Below are 23430 nucleotides of genomic sequence, written 5' to 3'. Positions count from 1 at the left end.
GATGTTCCAACGCCACAAGAAATCGAACCTAGTCGTCGTAGCAGCACAGGAAAGAGAAAACAAACAGAACGGTTGGAAGTAGTGCATAAACGGAAGAAGTATTAAATTTCCCCAGGAGGAAAATCTCAAAAAGGAAGATGTAATGAAAGGAAAATAAATAAATGAAAATAATATTAACTTCCAATGGAAGTCAATCTCAAAGGGGGAGATGTGGCGAAAGTCATTGACACCCCTAGGGAATTGGAAGAATGGACTTGCCGAATTCTTATAAAGAGTAGCGTATTGATTGAGATAGGGGTCGTTGAGAGGGCGTTTTGGCGTTTCGCGAACTACCTTTGCATCGTTAAATTATATATCCAATGTTTGTCAAAGATATAAAAGTTTAGCTACCAAGATTTCAATAATTAAAGTTTATTGAAAATTTAAAAATTTGGTACACTAATGTGGTTTTCCAAGTTGACTTGCTGGAATTATTTCACTTCCTCTAGAAAACATTTTTTAAAGAAGTTAGAGAAGCTTAAAGTTTGATCATTTTCACCCAAAGCTGCAACGGAGTAATTTGGGATTAAATTTCTATAACAAGAGGTGTGAAACGGATGAAATCCATAGATGGGAAACTTAAGTAATTATGAGGCCAATCAAGGACAAAGGCTTTAATGGACATCAACTTCTAAAACATTGCTTTCGCTGAAATTTTGAAATGGGAGAAACTTTTATATTTTTAATTTGTTCTTTCTTCCTTTTTTTCTTTTAATAAATTTATTTTTTCATACAGTTGTTGTTTTCAATCGTTTTCAAAGTTGAAAAGTCAAGTCTTTCCCATAGTTATTTTTCAGTTTTGAGTTACGGATTGGTAACTTTTTGTTTCACGGAAGAAAAATTGAACTGATATCACTCACTGAATGAATGTTTTCTTTATATAACAGAATTAATGTCAAATAAAGATCACAGTAAATTAGATTGATAGAAAGAAAAAGAAAGAAAACAAAACAAAACAACGAGACTATAAAAGGTTTCCAAATATAAGCTAGAGTTATTTCCCTTAATTGCGGTACATTTACTTAAAGCAGACGATTATATAATTTTTATAATTAAATATATTATTAAATATATTTTTTGTACATAAAATTTTTAATGTAATTTAATATTTATTTGAATAATGAAGATATTTGACGAAAATTTCAGTATGCAATGGATGATTTAGGCAATATTTAGTTTCGATAATATTACATTGTTTAAAAAAAAAATAAGTGAAATTCTTCTTGAAATATATAAAGGACAAATATCTTCAAAAGAAGCAAAAATATTATTAGCTATTAAAATTCTGATTTGAATTATATTTCATAGTTCTTGATATAGTCTTATATGATTAATCCCAGTTATACATTTCTACACGGAACTTTGAAAGAGTGCATCACGTGAAGATAGTCCCCGCTGTCGGCATGGCTGTCCGCTTAGGCTCACAGAGCTTGTGGAATAACTTTCGTAAAATAGATAACAACTATCTGCATAAAAATTACTTTCTGTTTAGAAAGATCGATACAGTGCAGAAAGTCAATCATGCCAAATATTGGAAAGGCCACAATTCAAATTACTTCAGTAAGAAAATATTTAATCGTGTTTCCTGTGTTGCTGGGGTCACAACGTTGATATGTGCTTCCTATTACCGTTATGTGTACGGCGATACATTCAATAATATACCAAATGTGCTCGCAGCGAAAGAGAAAGGTTTTCCTCAGTTCAAAATTTCCAGATCGGTATGTAAATAATCTTTCTCTTTAGAATGTATTTAAAAATAACGTGTGTGTATTAATGATATATGCACTTACATTCACACATTTATACACACCATTATTCCTACGCTCATCTAATATAAAAATACATGAATGCATAACATTAACGCATGCAAACAACAATAAGCATACCAAGTATATATTATACTCTTGATTCTTTTTCAGAGCTAATTGAAAGTGAAAAGCGAAGTGTTATACAATTTTTATCCTTGAGTTTTGAAAGTCAATCATGACACTTTAACTCTTTTAAGCATGACCAGAAAACCTTTGCCGCCAAAGTGTAAATGATTGTGGCATTTATGTAAATAAATGCTGTTGTCATTGTCATCTTTCATACATTTCTTATCTATTTGTTTGTTTATATGGCATCTTTAAGCCTTTATATTTCTGCTGTAACAGTGATTGTAGTCATAAATTGGTTATATAACGTGTCAAATATATTCGTATATCTGAATCAATTCACTGCTAAACTAAGAAAATCAGGCCTAGAGTATTATATATAATTCTATCAATACTGAATCTAGTTTTCCAGCTGATTAAAATTAGATAAATGAATTACATGCTGATATTCACGCATTCTTATTCTTCATGGAAACGAAATCCATTACAAATGATCTGTTAAAGGTCATTAAACTCTCCACATGACAGTGAATATTGAATGAAACGTTTTCTAAAAATTCTTCATGAAACAATCGTCTACCTAAATTTAATCGAAAAAAGTGGGGTGGAATTATTTTGTCCCATTCTTTCGTATTCAAACGTCCTTGACCTCTTGTGCTAAACGAAAGCGATATCACATTAAGCAATCATTATTCAACTAAATTATGACATTACTGAAGAAACATTTTTAAATTCCCAGATATAACAACAGGTCTTGAGCCCAAAAATGCTTTGTGATTTGATAGTGTCGACCTATAACATTATGTAGGGTTAGTTGTGGTTATTTTACATAGGGTCATAGTAGATTGCATAGTTCTCTATGAGAAATCTAAAACTGATCGGTGGATATTACAGTAACAGTAGGGTAGCTAAGGATGGGGGATGTACATCCTGATTGACGCTTTTATGGGGTCAGCACTTTTAGGACTGCTATATAAACATGAGTAGACTGTATTGCCAAGAACTGGAGCGGAGAGTTCAAACTTAAGGGCTGCCCCGGGTGGCACACACTCCAGCTCTGCCACTATACAGTAATTGTTGGATGAAATGAAAACAATAAAATATATTCATTTCAAATTTTGGCATAAGACCAGCAAGTTCAGGGGAGACCCCAGGGATCAACTGGTACTTATTTTATTAACCCCAAAAGATAAAAGGCAACGTCGAACTCAGAACATAAAGACGAAGGAAATGTCCCCAAGCATTTTGCTTGATATATTGATAACACATTTGAAACAATAGTAGCTGTTTTGGAAACGTTTTAGCATCTTGTTATTTGTAACGTCTTCATTTATTTCCCTTGGCTCAATTTTGTTTATGTTATGCCAAAATAAAGAGCTCTTTTACTTCTTCCCAGCAGATTAGACACTAATCACCAATGAGCATTGTATACAATAATTTCATTATATTATTACTCATTAAAATGTGAACAAAATTATACTCGGTACAACTCAAAGTTGATGGCCCTGCAGTTATTACTAGGATGTCAATACAGTGTGGATGATGAATAAATATATGATGTTAACCCTTTTATTACCAGATTTTTGTTGAAATACACTGCCCTTGTTTCACTTAATTTTGAAAATTATGAACAATTTAGTAAAATAACTTTGTCATTAATGAGCTTGTTTGTGGAACAAATTGACATGAAATTTTTATGGAAGATTTTGATTAATATTTCTTTAAAACATGAAGTTAGTTTCCTAGAACCTGGCACTGTCAAATGGGTTGGTCAAAAAGATTAATTATATGTATTTAGCCTTGCTGTGATACTAGATCCATAAGGGAGTGTATGTTTGACACCCTTGGAATGAAGCTTGGACTAACTGGTTCCACTTTCTTCAAAGCTCATCAGGACTCAATTATCTCTCCCTCTCAAGATGTCACAATGCCATTAAACAAATAAGCTTTTGTAGGTACAATTTTGTTTATATTTTAATGAATAGTCTTCTACTATTATATTTTGACATCTTGGGAAAAAGAGTACTAATACAGCATGAGATATAGACACATAGTCATACCTCTATATACTTAGACTCACTGTGAAATGAAAAGGCCCATGGGGTCCTTTTAGATAGTTATGGGTGAGAATCAAACTACCTGAATTTGCTATTCTTATAGATGATATCTAGTTATATTTTCTTGAGTTCATATTTTACAATTGCTATCATAATTGCCAATATTGCACTGAAATACAACTTTACATTTCTGAGATATAATAAATAAACACTTTCTCAAATATGCATGCTGTTGCTATCACACAATGGTACATAAATACTGTACACACAATAACTGTATTTGGAAACTTGTGTTTTGCATTTGTATTCTTTTATTCTGTTGCACATTACTAGTTATTGCTAATCATTTCTCACTGCATCTGTTGTTGCCTAGCTAGTCTTTATTACCATTCAGTAAATATAATCTGCTACCAAAGATACAGAGCCACCTATCATTCCACCACAAACTCCCTTTTCTTTCATATTTAATATTCTTACTTTACAAAGCATGCCCAGATGATTAGACTATTTTTTTCCCTTCTATGATACTTTCATATATTTCAGTTTATTCATTGGTGATTTGTGTCTAAATTTTGGGTGGGTCTTGACTTAACACTGCTGGCTGTCTTTATGGCAGCTAATTGGTTGTGTTGTTAGAGTGTTGGACAGAACGCCTCATAGTATTTGTTCTAACCCTTTGGGTTCAAATCATGCTGTGGTTGACTAAGCATGTTATTCTTTCAGGATCAATAAAAAAATGTATCAATTCAGAGTGACAATCTAGTTGAACTGTTAATGCAGGACAGAATGCCTTGCAGTATCTTTACATTCTGACTGCAACAACACTGGTGCCAGGCTGTATCAGTCCAAGTTAGTGGTCTTTCTCTTAGATAAACATCAGTGGTGTGGAGTAATGAAACTGGTATGCATGGGTAATTGTGAGTTTTATTCTGAAAATCTCGCCCAAGTCCACATATATACAATTAGATGTAATGCAGAGCCAACATTGACTGACAGAGGTCTTGCCTGGCCTTTAGAGTAGATTATGTTGCAACTATTCAGACTAAGTCTCTGTCTAAGGATAACTCCTAAGTTATGGTTTTGTCTCTTCCTACTTGTTTTTGAGATCCTACAAAACCAAGCCATAAAAAAAATGTCCTCAGAAATGTTGTTAGCAATAAGAAAAGGAAAGTCATCTGCTGTTCACTAAAAGTCATGCAATATCACTGTTGTTTTTAATTATGTTGTCCTAGATTTTTCTTCATATTACTTCTGATTTCTTCACTATTTATAATTCAGAATTCTTTATTCTTTTTACATTTGATTGTTGTTCAGCAATGTCTAGCAGTTTTAATTCTTATATATGTTCTTTCCTTTTCTCCAGATAAAGAGCAAACATCATCCACTTGGTGTGAAACTAACACTTTTCCAATACCAAACATGCCCATTCTGTTGTAAAGTTCGAGCCATGCTAGATTATCGAGGTTACTCATATGATGTTGTTGAAGTTAACTCTATTTGGAGAACACAGATCAAATGGTCAAAATATAAAAAAGTTCCCATACTTGTATGTGAAGGTATTGGAGAAGATGATTATTTGGTAAGTTAATTAAATATAATTTGCTAATAAGTTTAAATTCAAATAACATAATTGCTGTATAACTGAAAGCAGCCTTTGGCAAAGCTTTTTGGGTAGAGGCCTTATAAATAAAGTTTAATGTTCTACATACCATCAGCTGTCAGCTTAGTCCCTTTATGATTAAATATCTATCGTGTGTGTGTACCATCAGTATAAATAGTTAAGTTACTAATGATTGCAGAGATAGGGTGGGGTGAAGTTATGATACAATAACATTCTATCTTGATAAAATGATGTCCTTCAATTTATTGATGCATTGGAAATTGGGATGCATATTAGCATACAGTGAATCATTCTAATCATCAGAAGAGAAAAATTTTAAAAACAACGTCAATTTTGTAAGGTTAATTATATTTAATTATATATATACACCATATTCCTGGTGCATATTTTATCAACTCCAGGAGGAAAAGGAAAGCTAATGTGTCATGGTTTTGAGTCTTGATCAAGGAATGTAAGATAAATCTAAAGTATAATGCATTTAATTTGAAACTTTACTGCTTTAACTATCTCCAAGACTGTTAAGAAGTTCACCTCACAATCTTGAGGCCTTGGGTTCAATCCCACTACATGACATCTTGAGAAAGTGTCTTTTACTGTAGCCTCAAGTTTTGTGAGAGAAAATTAGGTACATAGAAATTGTGTAGAAATACCAGATAGACTGTACATGTAATCCAGAAATCTAGCATTGTTTTACACATTATGAAAGCTGATTCTGCATAAGGATTATGTCAAGGGTACACATGTCGAGACTATTCTGCCATTATGTGTTAATATAAATAATTAGGTTGTTCAGTTGATTGAACAGCGGAATGCTCATTGTTGAAATTGATGGGATATCCACCATCACCATGATTTTATTATATATAAGAAATTGGGATGACAAAGGAATAAACAATTATTTTATGAACTTCATTAGCTTACAGCTGTTCCTGCTATAAGGTGCAGTGAACTCATAGTTGAGTGCCTGAGTATCACATAACTTCATTGAAACCTCAAACATGTTTGATTCATCAACGATTCTGTTCTGCTTTTCTTTCTTCCTATCTTTATCAGTTACCTCCTCAGCTAACACTTGTCATAATCTTTTACATTTCTCCCTCCTCGTTCTCTGTCTTACCTGCCATTTGATACCATCTCCATGACAGCAATAACAACAGAAAACTAAAGAATTAAAATTAATTAGAAATTTAAAACCCCCAAATTAAGAAATGTCATCAAAAGATAATTACCAGTGTTCTTGCTTGCATTAAATATTATTTTTTTCCCTACAAGACAAATTATATAATACAGCTGACTATTATACCATATCATTGAGATTATTTTACCTAGGTACAAGCCTTTTGGTATCAACAATTAATCAATGCCTTACTAAACCTAGCAGAATTTCAAACATTAGTGTCTATTTTGTCTGTCTATCTGCCTGTGTCTCTTTCTCTCTCTCTCTCTCTCTCTTTAATACATTAGAAGTCAGCTTGAATCTTGCTTGCTTGCAATGTTACCCAGCCAAACTGGCACATAATGGGAAAATACTATGAAATAAGTTTACCCTGAAATGTAAATACGAACAAAATGAAACAAATTTTGCGTTTCACACATGCACATTGTTTGTTTTTTATTTTGTCAACTACACAGTATTGTAGGGTCAGTTGGGCACTGTCCATGATGCAATTCACTCTGCCAGAAGTTTGGAAATGACATGTTGTACTGCTTGACATACATGCCAGAAGCTCCAATATGAACATTTCAGAGTGGTTGGGTATCAGTCTGAGAACATGTATTGAGAGTGATAAAAATCAAACATCTAGTCAACATCATAGTGTTTGGAGTGATCGCTAGTGATGGCAACGTTATTCCTCCATTCATCTTCCCACATGGCCTCAAACTCAACACGGAGTCCTATATCAAGTGCCTGGAGGAGGTAGTGCTGCCCTGGGTCAAGAGGGTGGCTGCTGGAAGATCTCATGTCTGGCAACAGGACTCTGCACCATGCCACACAAGCAGGAGAACCCAGTCATGGCTGTCAGACAATTTCTGTGATCACATCACCTCTAACATCTGGTCACCTAACTCCCTAGACTGCAACTCCCTTGATTATTATGTGTGGGTCACAGTTGAGTGAGAGACCAACAAAACTCCTGTAACACCAAAGATGAACCAAAGGCAAGGATTATGGCAGCATTCACCATCTTAAATGAGGAGACTGTCCACAAGAGTTGCAGGAGATTCTGAAGTCATCTGGAGACCGTAATTGAAGTCAATGGCGATTTTATTGAATAAATTTACTCTTTAGTATTTGTAAATATATGTGTCAAAATGAGATGTCAGTGTTATTTTCATTTTTTCAAAATTTAGATGATAGTTTATTCACTGCACCCCGTATATATAAGTATACACACACACACACATATCATCCTCATCATCATTTAGCATCTATGTTCCATGCTGGCATGGATTAGATGGTTTGACTGGAACTTGTAAGGCGGAGAGCTGCACAAACCTCCAGTCTCATTTGGCACAGTTTCTATGGCTGGATGCCCTTCCTAACGCCAACCAATTCAAGAGTGTAATGAGTGTTTTTTGTGTGCCACTGGCACGGGTGCTTTTATGTGCCATCAGCATGAGTGTCAGTTACATGACACCAGCATTGGCCATGACTGCAATTTCACTTGGTTTGATAACTCTTCTCAAGCACAGCATATTGCCAAAGGTCTCAGGCACTTGTCATTGTCTCTGTGAGGCCCTAAATTCAAAGATCATGCAGCAACTCCATGAGTGCAATGGGTGCTAGTTATGTGACACTGGCATTGGCCACGACTACAATTTCATTTGACTCGATGAGTCTTTTTGGTTTATATGTGTATACATATATATATTTTTTAATATTTAGGTTATGCATTGTGGTATTAATAACCTAGTGCAGAACTCAGTATACATATATTTCAGAACAAAGCATTGAGTACAGAGTAGTAATAAGAAAATATGACAAAAGAATAAACAATTATCTTATAAACTTCATTAGCTTACAGCTGTTTCTGCTATAAGATGCAGTGGACTCATAGTTGTATGCTTGAGTATCATTGTATAGCTTCATCGGAGCTTTGAACATGAAGTGCATGCACATGCATACTCACACACACGGTGGAAGCTAATAGTTTATTGTGGTGACATTAGGGTGCTAGTTAATGGTGATGGTTTTTATAAGGAGTTGATGCTGAACAGCACATTTATTTTTGTAAGGTAAAATTTAACAAAAAATATCATTGATTTAACACAACCACTATCACAAATAGTGAATAAACATCATCATCATCAGTATGATCACCACTGACACCATTTACCATTTTCATCTCTTATTTTCTGTTCTTTTTTCTCTGGCTTGCTCTTTCACTCTTTTGTTTGAGTTACTGCCCTTTAGCATGATGCAAAAGGTAGATAGGAACATACTATTGTATTGATAAATAGAATACCCAGGGTAAAGTTCAGAAACCTCCTACCTCTGCTGGTAACGAAGGTCCTCTCACTCAGAGTGAAAGGTAGGCTGTTTGATGCATGTGTGCATATAGCTATGCTACATGGCAGTGAAACATGGGCCATGACTGTTGAGGACATACATAGGCTTGAAAGAAATGAAGCTAGTATGATCCACTGGATGTGTAAAGTCAGTGTGCATACATGACAAGGTGTAAGCACCCTGAGAGAGATGTTGAACATAAGAAGCATCAGATGTGGTGTGCAAGAGAGACAACTGTGCTGGTATGGTCATGTGCTGCGTATGGATGAGGAGAGCTGTGTGAAGAAGTGTCACACTCTAACAGTGAAGGAATCCGTGGAAGAGGCAGACCTAGGAAGACATGGGATGAGGTGGTGAAGCACGACCTTTGAATGTTGGGCCTCACTGAGGCAATGACAAGAGACCGAGACCTTTAGAGATATGCTGTGATTGAGAAGACCTGGCAAATAAAGTGAGATCACAGCCATGGCCGATACCAGAGTCACATAACTATTCATGCGTAGGTCAATTTTAGTGCAGCCTGATTGGCTCCCCATGCCGGTGGTATGTAAAAAGCACCATCCGAACATGGTTGATGCCAGTGCTGCCTGACTGGCTCCCGTGCTGGTGGCATATAAAAAGCACCCACTACACTCTCAGAGTGGTTGGTGTTAGGAAGGGCAACCAGCTGTAGATACCTTGCCAGATCAGACTGGAGCCTGGCACAGCCTACTGGTTTGCCAGTCCTCATTGAAACTGTCCAACCCATGCCAGCATGGAAAACAGACATTAAACGATGATGATGATATGAAATATATATTCATCGTCATGATCATTTAACATCTGTTTTCCATGTTGGCATGGGTTGGATGGTTTGACAGGAGCTGGCAAGCTGGAGATCTGCACCAGGTTCCATTGTCTGTTTTGACATGGTTTCTATAGCTGGATGTTCTTCCTAACACCAACCATTTTACAGAGTGTACTGAGTACTTATTATGTGACACTGATACCAGCAGGATTGCCAAGTGACTTGTGAGATGAATAAAGCTGTGCTCGGTGAGAGGTTCGAGGGATAGAGATAGGTGTCTTAATATGGAGGAGATACTTGGATACTCCAATTGGAAAAGAGAGGAAAAGGAGAGACAGAGTTAGAGAGAAAGATAGGTTGACAGTTAGAGAGAGAGAAAAATAAATGCATTGGGACCTACCCTACTGAAGAGCAGGGGGAGTATAAGTGGTACAGAGGGGATAGAGGGGGATGTTCCATGAGAGTGTGAAGGGAGATGTTTTGAGATGGGGAAGAGGTAACTGCAGCAAGTAATGGCGAGAGAAAGAGAGAAATGTAAAATACATGGAAGATTTCTTTAAATGTGCTGTAAGTCATCATAATTCATTTAATTTACTTTCTACTGCTTATTTGTGTGAAATGATTTTTCCATTTGATATACATTTTAGAATGGTTCTAAATGATTATATAAAAACAATGTATTAAGGTAATTTTCCTTTGTAGCAGAGTATGCTAAAGTTATCCACAAATAATTTTGGTTATGTATTTTGAAAATATTGAAATAAAATTCTCTACTTAACTTTGTTATTAGTGAAGATTTGTTATTTCATACATTAAGAACCATTTGATCAATTTGAAAGATTACTCTGTTAGTTTCTTTATAAATCTGAGCGTTAATTATTTGTATGGAATGCTCTAAATCTTATGATTATGTTTTTAATAAATATTTTTTAAATGTCTTTTCTAGCAAATTAATGACTCATCTGTTGTGATGAGTTTATTTGAATCACATTTATGGGACAACTCACAATCAATAGAAAAACTCCTAACATATTTCCCTGCAATTGAATCAAAAGACACAAGAGGCAAAACTGTATACGACTTTCCTAATAAATATTTTATCATGTTTCAAGAAGGCACACCTTATGCTAATGACAAATTTCTCAAGTAAGTTCATTTGAATGTGGTTTCATCAAATTTGGTTCGTTAAATATTTTTGTTTTTTAGAAATCCATTCACAGAGTTGTTGGAGTGTTGAATGGATCAAATATCTTGTGGTATTTGTTGACTCCCTGTACTGAGTCCAAATCCCACTGAGGTCAACTTTACCTTTCATCATTTTGGGGTTAATAAAAAAAAGTACCAATCTAGGATGGTTGATGACAGAATTGTTAGTCTTATATATTTGTTGTTCTGGGTCTCTGCATTCTGGCCAGCAACACATGCAATGAAACTGGTGCCAAAACTATTGACTCAAGTTGATGACCTTTCCATTGGATAATATTGGATTCAAATTTTGGTACAAGGTAAACAATTTTGGAGGAGGAGTTGATTTCATCGACCCCAGTGCTTGGTTGGTATTTATTTATTTTATTGACCTCAAAAGGATGAAAAGGCAAAGTTGACCTTGGCAGAATTTGAATTCACAACATAAAGACACATGAAATGCCACAAAAGATCTCATCCAGTGTGTTAATGTAGAATAGTCTGTTTTGTTTTGTTGATGACAGTGTGTGTGTGTTGAATATGTTATGTTCTGTTATAACTTATGTTAGAAGGAATATGAAACTGTAAGGCTGCTGGTTGTAAGCGTGTCACTGCTCTGAAGACTTTATGTTTTGTTATTACGAGCTGTGATAGATCTAAAGTTCAATGTGACACTGTTAACTCTATGTTGTTGCACTGCTATCTGTGTGTTGAGTTTCCACTGTGAGAACTGTAATGGCTGTGTGTTGGCTAATAATAGCACTGCTGTATGAGCTTGATGGTTGTCATGTCACTGCTATGTGAACTGTAATGATTGTTGTGTCAGAGCTGTGAGAAAGCTGTTGTGTTACTGCTGTGTGAGTTGAGGGCTCTTGTGTCAACTACTGCCCAAGCTGTAATGCCTGGTAACATGATAGCCATTAAGCACTGTATGTGATTAATGGCTATCATGTCACCACTGTGTGGGCTGTATTGACTATTCTGCCTCTGTTATCAGCAACTAGATATGCTTGCTGATGTTATGTCATACTGATTGCTGATTGGTTAAAAATACAGATTAATTTGTCCAATTGAATTAATCCATAGGCAGGACTTCCCATTGCTGGCACACCAGTAATATAGTTTACCTTTATCAAGAGAGTTCACTATAGGTCATTTAAATAGTAATAGATTTATTTATTATCTTTTTAAAATTGAATTTCAATAAAATTATGACATTCTGCATTTTTGAATTTTCTTTTACTTGCTTTTAATTTTGCATATTTTAAATGAATACTTAAATTTCTCTTTCTGTAGTATATTCAATTATGAATACCATAAGGATTTTATGGAGAGTACTAGGTCTATCCCAAAAGAAACCAAACATTTAAAAAAACAAATTTATTGCTTTACGTACAGTTTAATCAAATTTTTCTCTTTAGAAATACAACTTGAGTTTTTCCTTCATTTCTTGGCATTTATCTAATTTTGAATTTCAGTTCTAATCTCTTTTAGACATCATTTCTCAAAAAAAAAAAATCATTTTTGCTTTCATCTTTCCACTCCATTCTATTTATCTTTGACTATTGGTTATACTGACAATATAAAATATATATTTCAGAAAGGAACGTAAGTGGCGCAAATGGGTAGATGACCGCCTTGTCCATACATTGTCTCCCAATGTTTACCGCACACCTTCTGAAGCTCTTCAGGCTTTTAAATATTTTGAAAATGTTGGTGACTGGGGAAATAATTTCTCAAAGTTTGAGTGTTTCTTTATTGTACATATTGGAGCTGCTGCCATGTATTTTGTTGCCAAGATGTTAAAGAAAAAGTAAGTAGTAACATTTTCAACTTCCATTTTAAAGAGATGCTTTCAGATTTTTGTCAAATTAATTTCATTATTATTGTTTTTCCATTGCTGGTGTGAGTTAGACAAAACTTATTGAGATAGATTTTCAACAGCTGAATGTTTTACAAGTAAGGTATTTTTTCATTCCACCAGCCTTTACTTGTTCACTGAACATTTGTTTAATGGAAAAAGTAAACAATGTCACTGTCTTTCACATGTTATAATATCAACATGTGGAATGGATTATTCATACTTTCACATACACGCACTACTGCTCTTTCGATGTCTTTATTCTGGGTTAACGCACAGTAATAAATAAGATTTATTTAGAAAATAAAATGAATAAATGCCAAGTAAGTGTGATGTTTAATTTTTGGTGCTTTATTGAATTCTAAAATATGACATATTACCCTGTTTGTCTCAACCTAACGACTGAAGCTCTGTCTAAAGGTCACCACTTGTGTCCTTGTTAAGCTTCAGGTTAACTCTGATGCTATAGAACTATAATAAAAAAGCATTTCAGCTATGAACATTTCATCAATGTGTCCCTTATGGATACACTGACAAGATGATTATGGGGAGTTAGTTACTACGGCTTGTAAGTGGAGAAACTCATTTGACTTGCAGTCACTGTTGTAGGAAGAGTATGGCTATGTGGTTGAGAAGTTCACTTCATTAGCAGATGGTGTTGTATTCAGTGCCATTGCATGGCACCTTGGGCAAATGTCTTCTACCATAGCTCCAGATTGACCCAAGTTTTGTAATCAGATTTGACAGATGAAAAGTAAAAGAAGCTTGTCGTAGTGTGTTTACATTTTCTAAAGTTCACTTCAGAAAATGTAAACAAAATCACATGCAATAGGAAATCGCTGAAATACAAGTGGTGACATTGTTGTCATTTCTCCTGTCAACAAACCAGCCATTCTGTGCCTTCTGAGACATGTGGAATAAGAGAGCCTTTAAAAAACATTCAAGGGCATCCAGTATATATTCATCTAACCCAGAGGTTCTCAAACTTTTTGGGCCACTGCCCCTCATGACCATGTAATACCCTCAGCACCCCCATCCCTATTTTTATGTATAAATAAATATTTTATTAATTTATATGTGCTGCGGATGGATGAGGAGAGATGTGTGAAGAAGTGCCACTCCCAAACAGTTGAAGGTATCAGGGGGAGAGGTAGACCCAGGAAGACATGGGATGAGGTAGTCAAGCATGACCTCAGAGCGTTGGGCCTCACTGAGGCAATGGCGAATGACCGAGATCTCTGGAGATATGCTGTGACTGCAAAGACCCGGGCTACTTCCTGCATCAGTTCCGCATAGCCCCTGCCCATTCAAAGTACCCCGGATCCCAGAACGTCCCGCTGTGCTTGAGGAGACCTGTTGAGTCAAGTACATGCTGTGACTGCAAAGACCCGGGCTGCTTCCTGCATCAGTTCCGCATAGCCCCTGCCCATTCAAAGTACCCCGGATCCCAGAACGTCCCGCTGTGCTTGAGGAGACCTGTTGAGTCAAGTACATGCTGTGAGTGCAAAGACCCGGGCTGCTTCCTGCATCAGTTCCGCATAGCCCCTGCCCATTCAAAGTACCCCGGATCCCAGAACGTCCCGCTGTGCTTGAGGAGACCTGTTGAGTCAAGTACATGAACATGAACGTCGAAATAAATATCAATGGAAATAGTAGTTGTGATGCCTGTGCCGGTGGCACATAAAAAGCACTATCCGAACGTGGCTGATGCCAGCGCCGCCCCGACTGGCTTCTGTACCGGTGGCACATAAAAAGCACCATCCGAACGTGGCCGATGCCAGCGCTGCCCCGACTGGCTCCTGTGCCGGTGGCACATAAAAAGACCATCCGAACGTTGCCAGCGTCGCCTTGGCTGGCTTCCATGCCGCTGGCACGTTAAAAGCTCCAACCGATCGTGACCGATGCCGGACCCCGCCCCCCCTGGCACCTGTGCAGGTGGCACGTAAAAAGCACCCACTACACTCGCGGAGTGGTTGGCGTTAGGAAGGGCATCCAGTCGTAGAAACTCTGCCAGATCAGACTGGAGCCTGGAGCAGCCCCTGGCTTCCCAGACCCCGGTCGAACCATCCAACCCGTGCTAGCGCGGAAAATAGACATTAAACGATGATGATGATACTATGAATCATTTGATATTTAATATATTGTAATTTGTATACAATACTATAATATTATAATAAATTCATAGCGTCCCCCAATTCACTGCCTTCCTCCCAATGCCTCCTTTTTCTCTACCACACCCCCATCGCCCACCTGGACCATCTCAATGCCCACCGGGAGGCAGTAGCGCCCACTTTGGGAACCTATGCTACTGTGGGAAAACAGACATAAAACAAATGAATATATATATTAGTAGAACCATCCAGATCTACTTCTTGTAGCAATGTTGTAACAAAGCATTTATTTGCTTACAGGATCAAGAAAAATATCAGTGCTAATCATATTTGTATTGGTTTTTACCTGTGCTGTGTTGTGCGCACTGTAATTATTAGTTACCTGTCAGTTCTTCTATGATGATCAGGATATAAAAGTTTTTGACCATTTCTTTTGATGAATTATTGCTAATTTATACTTACAGACACAAGCTTCATGATGATGTACGCTTTTCCTTATATGAAGCCTGTCGAGAATGGAACAATGCCTTACAGAAAGAGCCATTCATGGGAGGAAATTCTCCAAATTTAGCAGATTTAGTGAGTATTGTTAATTACATCAGAACTTTGGATTGTATGCTAATTTGATTATGAGCCATGTTTTCCTATTTTGTGAGTGTAGTGTTTTGATTCAAAGATATTCATTACATATTCTGCAACACAGGTGTAACTTAGCTTTTAGTAACTTTTGCCAACAAAGAGACAAACAGAAAGGCCAGTGGTGCTTTATCTTACAGAATTTTCATAATAGAAGATTAAAGTGGTTAGGTTATATAGCAAAAATGAAATCTCTGGGATTTTCTAGGGAAAAGGTGTAGTTAGTTTATGACATGGTAACATACTGTGACCTAAGTTCTACAAGTGGCTGCACAGGATGAGGATGATAAGCTTGAGATCAATGTCAATTAAAAAAACATAGTGTGAAGCTGTGGTCCTGTTGCAATAATTATATCAATGGAACAATAATGATTTCTAACAGACACATCGTCATTGTTGTTTTGCACAAGTCAGATAATTCATTGGGATAGATTTTTCTGTAGCCAGATGTCCTTCTTATCACCAACACCCACCTGTTTCCAAGCAAGGTAATATTTTCCCCATGGCTAGACATGTTTTTCATGGAATATTAGAAATGAATGACATTGCCTGTATAACAATGATGTTACTATACAACCATCAAGCAATACGCGTACATACATGACAAACTTATTTCAGTTTCTTTCTACCATATCCACTCAGAAAACTTTGTTTGGCGCAAGGCCTATAGTAGAAGTCATTTACCCAAAGTGCTATGCTGTTGGACTGAACCCAAAGCCATGTGGTTGGAAAGCAAAGTTCTTAACCACATACCCATGCCTGTACCTATATTGTGTCTGGCAAGATATTTGTGGAGAAGGAAAATCTGGTTTTATCAATCACCAGTACTTGATGAACAGTTTAGAGTTGGGGAACAAGTTGAGGGAATTTTGAAGGTTAGAGTACCAGTCAGAAAAACAGGTCTATGATGATACAAACTGGTGTAGAAAATCAGAATGACAATAGATTTAGCTTTGATATAGGAGGAATGCAAAAACCAGATGATTATGTTTAATGAAGTCACCAAGAAAGATGACTTCAGACAGAAGTGATACACACACACTCACTCACTACAGCAGAATAAGAGATAGTATGACGACTGCTGGTGTTGGAGGAAGTTGTAGATATAGCAGATGAACATAGAGGAATGAAGACAAGAGACTGAGCCAGAATCACTGTTAGCTTTTGTTTCAGAGGAAAGTTTGAATGTAAAGTGTGACAGGTCACCAGAGATGGGATTCAGATTCTGTCTCAGAGAAGAGCAAGATGGTGGAAATAGTTGAGAAGTTTTATTTTCATTTTCTTTCATCACCAGTGCTTTTGAAAAACATGACTATAACAATATTTATTTCTCTTTCCAAAATTCTGCCCAAGTGGCCGTCGAAACTAGTTCAGTGCATTCTCCTCAGTACACCAGCAAATCATTAAAGAAAGTAGAATCTTGTAACAAACATTATGTAAATAGCAGTACTGTGAATAAATTTTATTCATTAGTTGTTGTTTAAGCAGATGTTAGTCTTATTGAGCATACCTATAATCAAAAGTATTCTATGACCATCTCATCTTTTTCCAAGTCAGACTGCTATTTCCAGCAGACTGAATGGCCATAGAAAGACTCCTTTTTTTATTCAGTTTTGTAAAATATCAGTTTCTAATCTACCTCTTTTTGGTAGTCGAAATTGTCATTTTCTTAAATTCCAACTGTGTTCTTACCTGTGAATTATCAATCTTTCATTTAACCCTTTTAATCTGGCCATATCTCACTCAAATATTGTTTTTCTTTTTTTGTTGAAACCAACCAAATCCAACCTCTCACACCTACCCTACAATGTCATTCTAAAAATATACAAACACCGTTGAAATCTTGATAATGCATGATTAATTCAAAACAATGAATCAATAAGCAATACATCTGACAAAGAAATCTGAATGCTGAAGGGTTAAAGAAACTTGACATTCAAGGCAACTTTTAATTTGAATCTAGATATCTATTATTTTCTTTGTTTTGCTTTTTTATACATTAATTTAAATATTTTTTACTTCAATTTTTCAGTCGGCTTATGGTGTTTTGAGCTCAATTGAAGGATGTACAGCATTTCAAGACTTGCTTGAACACACGAAAATAGGTAAATGGTATTATAGAACCAAAGAAGCTGTTATTAATCACAAAGGAATTGGCTTACAAGACCAATTTAGAGAATAACTTTGAAGAAACTAGCTGTTTTCAAAATTTCTAAACACAGAATTTTAGATTTCTGGATTAAACAGACACAGAACCTTTTTTTTTTTTAATAAAACAGAAAAGTTTGTTAATATATTTGAACATTTTTGAACATTTGGCTTGTTTTTCATTCAGAGATAATTTCTCAAATAAAAGGAAAATGTTATAGCCATACATTTTTATGTTCTACATTCTAATTACTTGATATATTTTTGTAATCTGTTAATGATAGGAACTGATGGTATATAATAGCTGAAAGGTTAATATGCTGGATTCATGGCTCTTGAATTATGGATATCTTATTACAGTTTGCTATAATATTTCAGCTGGAATATAAGACACCTGGGATCTACTTCCTTGAGTTATGTACTTAATACAGGTTAGTCTACATTACTCCTTAAGGAACATAGGGCCAGTTTCCTGATCTCTCCAGCATATATATATTCCTCCTTAGATGGTACACTGATCCATGGCAGGATTACTTATTTTTACCAGTTGAGTTGACTGCAGCTATGTGAAATGAAGTTCTTTTGCTCAACACAATGCATCGCCCAGTACAGGAATTGAAACCATAATCTTACAATCACAAATCCAACACCCTAACCACTAAGTCATGTATCTCTACTTGCTTAAAATAGCATCATTCAATTATTATTGTTGTCTAATGTGACAAACTGGTAGAATAAGATAAAATGCTTAGAAGCATTTTTCCTATTCATTATGTTCCAAGTTCAAATCCTGCCAAGGTCCACTTTGCCTTTCATTTTTTGGGGGTTGATAAAATAAGTATCAGTTGAATATTAGGGTTGATGTAATCAACTTACCCCCTCCCCTAAAACTGCTGGCCGTGTGCCAACATTTGAAATCATTATTGTGAACTCTAAAGCAGTAAGCTGGCAAAATTGTTAGTGCATCAGGAAAATGTTTAGTGGCATTTCTTCTAACTTTTTACATGGAGTTCAAGTTCTGCCATAGCTGACTTTGCCTTTCATCCTTTTGGGGTTGATAAAATGAAGTACCAGTCAAGTACAACAGTTAATGTAATTGAATTGTCCCCACAAATTGCTAGTTTTGTGCTAAAATTAGAAATAATTACTGTTGACTCCATAATTATGGAAGCTCCATGACAGTAGATGAAATATTAGAAAAATAAAATATAATTTCTTGAAATTTGGAATAAAACACAAGTAGATCTAGTGAGCTACCTAGCCCTGGGTATCTGAATGTAAGCTTCTTATGCTATTGCAGTAACTCTGTGTTGGCTTCTATCTCAATGAAAAATACCTGTGGCCACTAAAACTGGCCCACTACCTACATTATATTCTAACTGGACAGATCTGGCTTCTCACACCGATCCTACAATGCTATTCTAAAACTAAAACAATCATATTATTGAAATCTCAAAGCTATGAGATAATGCATGATTAATTCAAAATATATAATCAAGTAGAGGCGCAATGGCCTAGTGGTTAGGGCAGCGGACTCGCGGTCGCAGTTTCGATTCTCAGACTGGGCGTTGTGTGTGTTTATTGAGCGAAAACACCTAAAAGCTCTACGAGGCTCCGGCAGGGGGTGGTGATCCCTGCTGTACTCTTTCACCACAATGGCGGTGCCCCAGCATGGCCACAGCTCAAGAGCTGAAACTGGAAAAACAAAAACAAACAAAACAAAAAACAAAATTACATCTGATAGAGTAATCTGAATGGTAAAGGGTTACTGTTAGTATTTCATGCAAGCATAGCTTAGGTGGAAAGAAATTGAGACAGAATTTTTATCACTAGATACACTTCCAATTATCAACCCTTACTTGCTTTTGAAGCAAAGAATTATTTCAGAGAAATTTGAAACTGTAGATCTAGCAGACGACTTGACAGGAAATATTAACAAATGTCACTGGTTGCAGCTAACCCACAAAAGGTGACATCACAGTCCATAGCTCAGCATCATTTTGTAAATATTGACACAGGTATACATGAGTATTTTAGAGTCCCCACTACCAAATTCTTTCACAAGGGATTAGCTCAGGGTTTAAGAGTAGAAGACACTTGCCTCTGGTGCTATGCAGTGGTTCTGATCTGAAATCACGTTGAGAAGCAAAACTTCTTAATCACACAGGAAGAATAATGATGCTCAAACTTATTTCAAAATTTCATCAACATGCCATAGAAAACTCTTTAGCTCAAGAAGTCATCTTATCTGGAGGTAGGTGCCATCATCACACTGTTTCTCTATAACTGCTGTTTGGATGGCATCAAGACATTTTTGAAGCATTGCTCATGATGATTTAAATGATTATATTTCTAATGTTTACAACCACCTGAGGGTTCTCAACAAAACAGATACCAAAATATAGCTGTTTGACTATTAGACTTCTCATAGGTAATCTGCCTGTTACAATCTTTTCAATTCTTTTACCTTATATCTTTTACTTGTTTCAGTCATTTGACTGTGGCCATACTGGAGCACCACCTCGAAGAGTTTGTAGTTGAACAAATCCATCCCAGGGCTATTTTTTGAAGCCTAGTACTTATTCTATCAGTCTCTTTTGCTGAACAACTAAATAAACACACTAATACCAGTTGTCACAACAGGCTTCTTCCAGTTTCTCTCTACCAAATCCACTCACAAGGCTTTGGTTAGCCCAAGACTATAATAGTTGACACTTGTGTAAGGTGTCACACAGTGGGACTGAACCCAGAATCATGTAGTTGGGAAGCAAGCTTCTTACCACACCTGTGCCTATTGACTTTTCATGCAATCCTTATTGGTTAACTCATCATACATGTGGTACCCTACTTTTCTGTTTATGCTCAGGATAGGAGTTGAGCTGAGTAGTGCAAGCTAATCAGGCATCTGTCAATTTTACAGTGCTATCTCCTTCGCATTTATTTCATGTTATGTAGATCAAGTCATTGAGAGTTCTGTTAGCTGTATGATTCAGGAGTGCCAGCTTAGACTGTTTGGCAATGTTCTTTGATTTTCAGGGTTAGACCCTGCTTATCATGTTCTTTTCTCTAAAGATCTGGTTGGGTTGATGGCTTATGCTAGTTGATCACATACCACATGGTCATGGCAGGGGTTATCATGTAGAGATGGGGACTGACTAGGACTCTGCTAAAAGGGTTGCCCAGGAAGGACCCGGGAACATACTGGCAAATGGTGAATGCAGCAACGTGCTGCAATAGTGTATGCCCCTATACCTGACCTGATATAACAGTTATATAGGATATACAAATCAATGACCCTTTCATTAGGGTGTCAAATTTCTCCATCTGTAACCCTCAATAATTATACTAAAGAAAACTTTAAATATCTTAGTTCAGTTTATAAGATGCTTTCTTCATTTGACCAACTTCTATAACCTGAAAGTAAGAACACTTCTGAATGAATTAAGGTTAACATTAATTTAAATCTAATCTTGGTCTTGCTTTTTAAGTAATATGCATTTATCGTATACTTATTTAAATATACTGAATGATCCAAATGTTGCTGGATTTTTCTTCTCAGCTTTATTACCAAATCACTAATATCTATGAAGGTTTTGATATTTTAAAAATTGTAAACATCTCTGTATACAGGTTTCTCTATTGTTGATGCCCCATTATCTACCCATCCCTATTTGACAATCTTTCTTTTCATAATTTATTAATTGTACATAAAGTATCTTATGGCGTAAATCTTCTAAATGAAGTTAATCTTGATTACACTAGCAAGAGAATTTCTTTCCTCTCTCTAGCAATAATGTATATATAACACTCAGAATATTTCAAACAGGAACTCTGTTATTATTTCACTTTTGTTTTGAAAGGTCTCAGATTTTCAGCAATCAAGTGACTTCTACCTAAACCCCAAAGAAGCAGCCAGAAAAAAAGTGTATTTTGAAAAAGTACAAGAATAAAAGAGTTTAATTTCCTTTTACTTCATATATAACAAATTTATTCCTAATATCTTTGCTTGGAATATTAATAGTTAGAAAAATTAAGGTTCTAATATAACATTGATTAATAAGAATTATATATAACATTTGTATTTGCATGGTAAGTGATGATCTGAGATTGTGTAAACAAATACATAGGAGAAGAGTCATGACAACCATTTAACACACACATACATTATTAAATACATTCATTTTACTTGTTGATAATATTGCATATCATTAACTGTCGAAGTTTTATATATTTATGATTTGGTTATTGACATAATACTATCCAGAAAGAAAAATTTATATTAAAGAGAAAAATATTACAATATATTCTTTAAATTTGAATTGAAAATTTGTATATTCTTCCTAGAAAACATATGCAATCAGATTAGACTGATGACATCTAGCCATACTTGCATTTGATGTAAAATTTTCTACAGGCACAATAAAGGCATTTCAATCCATAATTCCTAAATTGATATTTTTAGTGGTCTTCTCCCACCATTAAATAAACTTATTTAAAGCCTGACAAAACGTTCCAAATTGTAAAGTTCAACAATAACACTTCACATTTTCATTATCTTTAAGTGGACATTCTTCAAATCTTATAATTTTTTCAGCTGATGGTAGTAATTAGTTCAATGTCTCTCAACACAAGGTTTTCATGTAGTTATAAACACTGTTCAAGAAAGTTTTACAGATTTTCTTTTAAAAAGATACAGCAATAAAGATTCTTTGAAATGAAGTGTTCTTTAAGAAAACATTCATTAAACTTTGAAACTTTAATGAAAATTTCATGGAGTTCAATAAAGTTTCAGAATCTAACGAAATTAAAAACATCTTGTCTTGAAGTACAATAAATTTACAAGCATTTTCATTATGAGTAAGATACTATACAATTTTTCAGAATAATTTAATCTAGTAATGAAGATAATTTAATTTACATCAATAAATATACAGACTTCATATCACCTGAGGAAAATTTTATATACAAATGATACTAATTTACTGAAATTAATTTGAACAAAAGATTTCAAAGAGATAGTTCAGATATGTAATATTTTGTTTAGAAAAAACAAAAACAAAAAAAACACACTCCAGACTCTTGCCCAAAGACATGCTGTCTCCTCTTTATGTTTTCAATCACTACTATAATGGCCGCTCTTCCTCAGATCTGCTTGGTCGTGCATCTCCATCACTCATGGCCCATTCATCTCTTATCACTCTTGATGCATCCAACTCCCTTAATCCCTCACTAACCATTATACCCAGTTCTTTCTCTTCTGAATATCAATACTCCAGAATCTTCTCCCTGCAACAGTTTAAATGGAAGATTGACAACATGAAGGCCACCAGTTTCAGAGGGCCTGTAAAGGTCATGAGCCATGTCCCTTTCTCCAGACTTGACAAGAGCTACTAATTCATAAATAAGAAATTTAACTCCTCAATCTCTGCTGAATGCTTCTAGTAACCCAAGTTTAAAATAAAGGTAAAATTGATTTTAAACCTGCAAGAAGAGGACAGCTGATTAAATAATAATAACAATATACTTATTTAAACTTGAAGACTTAGACTTATAAGAGAAGGAGATAAAAAAAAAGATGTGACATTCAGGTTTTCCTAAAG

General features: G+C 35.5%; 1 protein-coding gene and 1 long non-coding RNA gene across 2 annotated transcripts; one reads left to right on the top strand and one right to left on the bottom strand.

Annotated features, from left to right (window-relative positions):
• The first annotated feature begins 1390 nt into the window (after nt 1–1390).
• Nucleotides 1391–17960, top strand: LOC115230009 (prostaglandin E synthase 2). The gene is made up of 6 exons (XM_029800255.2): nt 1391–1757; nt 5334–5549; nt 10836–11035; nt 12675–12887; nt 15511–15625; nt 17715–17960. The coding sequence occupies exons 1-6, from the start codon at nt 1443–1445 to the stop codon at nt 17862–17864; spliced, it is 1209 nt and encodes a 402-aa protein (XP_029656115.1). The 5' UTR covers nt 1391–1442; the 3' UTR covers nt 17865–17960.
• LOC118768600 lies at nt 10779–23379 on the bottom strand. Its single transcript, XR_005004394.1, has 3 exons — nt 21340–23379; nt 15928–15933; nt 10779–10789 (listed from the first exon to the last, which is right to left on the bottom strand). It is a non-coding gene; the product is annotated as an uncharacterized LOC118768600 (long non-coding RNA).
• Between the last annotated feature and the right edge of the window lie 51 nt (nt 23380–23430).

This window comes from Octopus sinensis, linkage group LG2 (assembly GCF_006345805.1).
Source record: "Octopus sinensis linkage group LG2, ASM634580v1, whole genome shotgun sequence".
Lineage (NCBI taxonomy): Eukaryota > Metazoa > Mollusca > Cephalopoda > Octopoda > Octopodidae > Octopus > Octopus sinensis.
The sequence above is the reverse complement of the archived record's forward strand: the minus strand, read 5'-3'. Positions and strand labels throughout refer to the sequence as shown.

Excerpts from the sequence above, each read along its gene's own strand:
- LOC115230009 (XM_029800255.2), top strand. The coding sequence starts at position 1,443 with ATGGCTGTCCGCTTAGGCTCACAGAGCTTGTGGAATAACTTTCGTAAA. Across the intron at positions 11,036-12,674 it reads GCTAATGACAAATTTCTCAA|AAAGGAACGTAAGTGGCGCA; the intron begins GTAAGTTCATTT and ends TATATATTTCAG. Across the intron at positions 12,888-15,510 it reads GCCAAGATGTTAAAGAAAAA|ACACAAGCTTCATGATGATG; the intron begins GTAAGTAGTAAC and ends TTATACTTACAG.